At 33.2% G+C, this 4063-nt stretch overlaps 1 protein-coding gene across 1 annotated transcript; it reads left to right on the forward strand.

Annotated features, from left to right (window-relative positions):
* Positions 1 to 898: 898 nt before the first annotated feature.
* LOC119638668 lies at positions 899 to 4063 on the forward strand (the record flags this gene model as incomplete). Its single annotated transcript, XM_038035590.1, has 5 exons — positions 899 to 1900; positions 1965 to 2189; positions 2259 to 2304; positions 3577 to 3765; positions 3842 to 4063. Coding segments are annotated over exons 1-5 (900 nt in total), but the record flags the coding sequence as incomplete, so codon positions are not given.

The raw sequence follows: 4063 nt of genomic DNA on the forward strand, positions 1-4063 counted from the left end.
AATAACAGAAACTTCTTGCTGAAAAAACTACAAAAACTGAAAATATATGTAGCTATATTGTGGAAAAAACTATATCACGAATTTCGACCCTAACAACATACAAGTTATAATTAAAAAGCAGAAAATACACAAAGATCCCAATTCTGTCCAGTTGGTCGACTCACGCGTTAGAGATGGGGATAATTGCGTGGCTCTAAGGATCGATTTTTTTTCCGATCACCCCTAAGGCGTTGAAAATATCCATTTTCCAAGCGGTTATGTGTCTCATCGAATCAATAAACGACAATTTTTTTGCATTTTTTTCCTATTATTAATGAAAAATTTTAAAATTTATAATCTGATAAAAAATCATTTAGCTGCGGCAGTGCGCATCAACGTGGTTGCTTGATTTGGTAGGTTTCTTTTGATATGTTAAATTAAATTAATCAACACTTTCGTTTATTTGCGAATAACCTTTTCTATTATAAATCTGAGCATCCGTTGTTAAGTGATGATAATTAAAAATAAATTTCAAACCCTATAAATTGTAATTGATTTACTTCTTCTTAAAAAAAAAGAAAAAAAAAAACATAAGTGTCCTTGAATTGTGAAACTTTTTTTTAGATTTTAAATTAGTTTAATTACATTTAACTTAAATAATTTCATTTCGTTATTTTTCTTTTTTTGCTTTTTATTTTGAAAAAATAAAAGAAACGTATTATTTTTAAAAATATTAAATAACTGGTGACACTTCCTGGGGGTGACTGAGGGATGGAGGAAAAGCAATATTAATAGGGCATAGTATTGTATATATTCCAGAAAAAATTTCAAATTAAAAGTAAGCATGTTTTTTTTTTTTAAATAATGAAACATTTGTACCGTAACAAATAAAATATCATGAGAATAAATTACAATTTTTTTTTTACCTATCTCATCCGAGGAGCCAGGCCGGAAAACGTACGATAGGTTCATGATATAAATAAAAAATACTTACATCCTTGCAAAGCTTAAATACGTTACATCGTCATATCAAAAAACTATTATACGAATAATGAGAATAAAAGTGCAAGCACAAGACGTCGCATTAATTTCTTATTTTGAATTTTGAAAAAAATATTGGACCATCTTGTTATTTTGTTGTCTCTGGTGGGCTCAGATTCATTCCATAAAAAAAGTGTAATTTTAAGTCTTAACATAAGATATTCCACATCGATGACGGTTGCGATTAATGTTGCTTTTTTAAATATATGTTCAAAACATCAAAATCCAAAGAAATGCGCTCAAAGCACAGGTAGGTATTACTTCCAATTTAATAATAACACATTTAACGCTACTCTTGGCTTGCGTATTGAAATGTTGATGCTGATGCTTAGAAAGTAGTTGAAGTCAGCATGGAATTCTAATAATTAAAAAAAAAACCAAAACAATCTGAACTATGATTATAGGCAAAATTAAAAAAAAGGAAAGTTATAACATAGCTGCTATCACTTACATGAGCACAAATAAAATGACATGTTCATGTGTATAAGAAAAAATAAGTTCAGCATTTGAATAAATTGTAAGCTTTCTGCGCAATAAGGAAAGCTTAAAGTAGTTAAAGAGAAAAAACACAAAAATTAAGAAAGAGAAGTTAGAAGATTGTCTTTTAAAGTTTATGAAAACACATTGTTTAAACAAATTATGCGGTTGTATTTCAGTCGTCTATGTATTTTCAGTATTCAATAAATTTAGCTGATGAAGCGCGTGACAATCATGCACAGCAAATTGAACGCGCCGAAATAGCAAATCTAGTGCGCAGTCGTATGGAGTCATTGAATTTGCCTACTATAGATTACGATGACGTCAGTGAAAAGCGTAATCATCTCTCTTATGTAATAATCAATCCAAGCTGTGATCTTAAATTAGAAGAAGGCGATATCATGTAAATATATTTGTGGGATTCTATTAACTAGTTAGTTCTAGCTATCTTTTTCTTTCGTTTTCAGTTATTTAGTGCGTCCTTCACCTTTCTCGGCTCAGAAAACTTTTGAACGTCATAACTCTCGGCGCAAATCCAACATATCATTTTGTTCAAACATTAATTTAAGTGCTGCCTGTGGTGCCGCAGGAATATCGGTCGCTGCTGCAGCTGCGGGTGCCGGTTCAAGGCGCGGCTCTGGCCTAGGTGGTCTCAGTCCAATGCAAATTCAGAGCATACAAACATTGGCCGGGTATGCATCGTCACGCTGCACACCGCCGATACAACAAATTAAATCCAATTCTCTTTCTCTACCCGACAGTCCCACCCTTGTTGGCGCGCAGCGTAGTCGGAGTAATTCATTACGGGTTGGCTATACGATTTTAACTGTGCTCTTCTCCTTTTTTATTCATTTCTGTTGTTCTTGATATATATATTCAGTTTTATATTCATTTTTTATTCTGAGTTTTAGAAAAATTCTTACTTCCGATTGCAGACTTACAAATCCATTTCCTGTTCTTCTCAATGCTATTTACATTTAAATTAAATTTAATCTCAAATTAAGTTCCAGTTGAGCTTGATCTAAGAGGTAGTCTCTCATTTCGATTTGAAATGAGTTTGAACTTAATTTTTGTTTGAAATGTTTTAACCCTTTAGTCCTCAATTTGCACACACAAGCGTCTTCTGTGCGGATTCGTATCCATCTGTTGAAACTGCAATATATAATTTTTATGGATTATTAAAGTACAAGGTTCAAGTGATTTACCAATGAACACTATCTGAAGGAATGCCTTCGCCATTCTTGTCATTTTGAAATACGAATTGTCATTGCGATGTTTTTGTTCTTTGTTTGTAGTTGTTCTCTCTTTTCATGTGATTTTTGTAAGACACGAGTATAACGAAAGGTAAAATGGTAGCATTTATTTAATAACCATCTTTTGGACTTCATTTTTTTGCACGTCAGTGTCCGTTATATACAGTCTTGCACACAGTCTTTCTTAAAGAGAAGCACACTTTGTAGTTATTTATAAATCTCTACTTCTTCTGAAGAGCTTAATAAATGTCTCGTAATAACACTTTTCAAAAGAAATTTTCTATTGACCATTACTGGGTTAACTTTGAATTAAATTTTAACTTGTTTTGATTTATGGTGGATTAAAGCCAAATTTATTAATGAAAAAACTAAATCTGAATTGAGTTCCATCTAAAATTTTTTGTTCTATTTCCTCCTATTTGGTTTTTTATCAGTATTCTTAACCCAATTGGCTACACTCTGCCTCCACTTCCTTCTTATATTAACCTTCTCCTCAGTTAACTTATACCCTTTCTGACAAACTATACATATATTTCTTTTAAACTTTGAACTGTCCAACAACGGCTCCGTAGAGTAGAGATAACCGCCTAGAGAAACCATCACAATAAACACCAACACTACTCTCATCAGAATCAGCACACCAAGCTACTGGCATAATTCCGGTCTTTTGGGTTTTAGAAGAGAGATGCCTCTAGAAAAAGGAGGATATGTGAAATATCATTTATTTTATATTTAACATTAACGATTTAGTTTGGACTAATGAATTCTACCCATAAAGATATTATTCCTTCACAATTCATTTTTTAAATAATTCGAATAATTGCAGATTGAAAATGACATCCTTTTGAGACGTTCGACATCGTTACGTCAAGGCTTACCGAACGTAGGTGTTAGCCATGGTCGCAGAAAATCTTCTTTAGAAGAAATTGGCATCAGCCACTTTACCACTTTAATGCAGGCCACTAACCATACAAACCCCATAAAAATTGCGCTAAACGGTAGTATCGGTTTAGAGGTAAATGTTGCACGCACGCTCGGAAATATTCCAAACTACTTTCTAACTTTCATTTCATCTTAAAAAAACGAAAAAGAACCAGATTTCCTTACAAATAACACCGCCCGAAGAGCCCACAGCTATTCTTGGCGTACCTTCTGTAGTTCCCAGTAGTGGCCAAATCGATGGTATCAACCCGTCTAGTACGGGCTCATCGTTAGCAGGCAATGCACCCGACTTGGGTAATTCGGCAAACGGCAATGCTAACAACTCTAAGAACAACAATAGCAGTAATTTAGCTTTACAAATACCGCAAGAT

The sequence above is a fragment of the Glossina fuscipes genome, unplaced genomic scaffold, assembly GCF_014805625.2.
Source record: "Glossina fuscipes isolate IAEA_lab_2018 unplaced genomic scaffold, Yale_Gfus_2 106, whole genome shotgun sequence".
Classification (NCBI taxonomy): domain Eukaryota; kingdom Metazoa; phylum Arthropoda; class Insecta; order Diptera; family Glossinidae; genus Glossina; species Glossina fuscipes.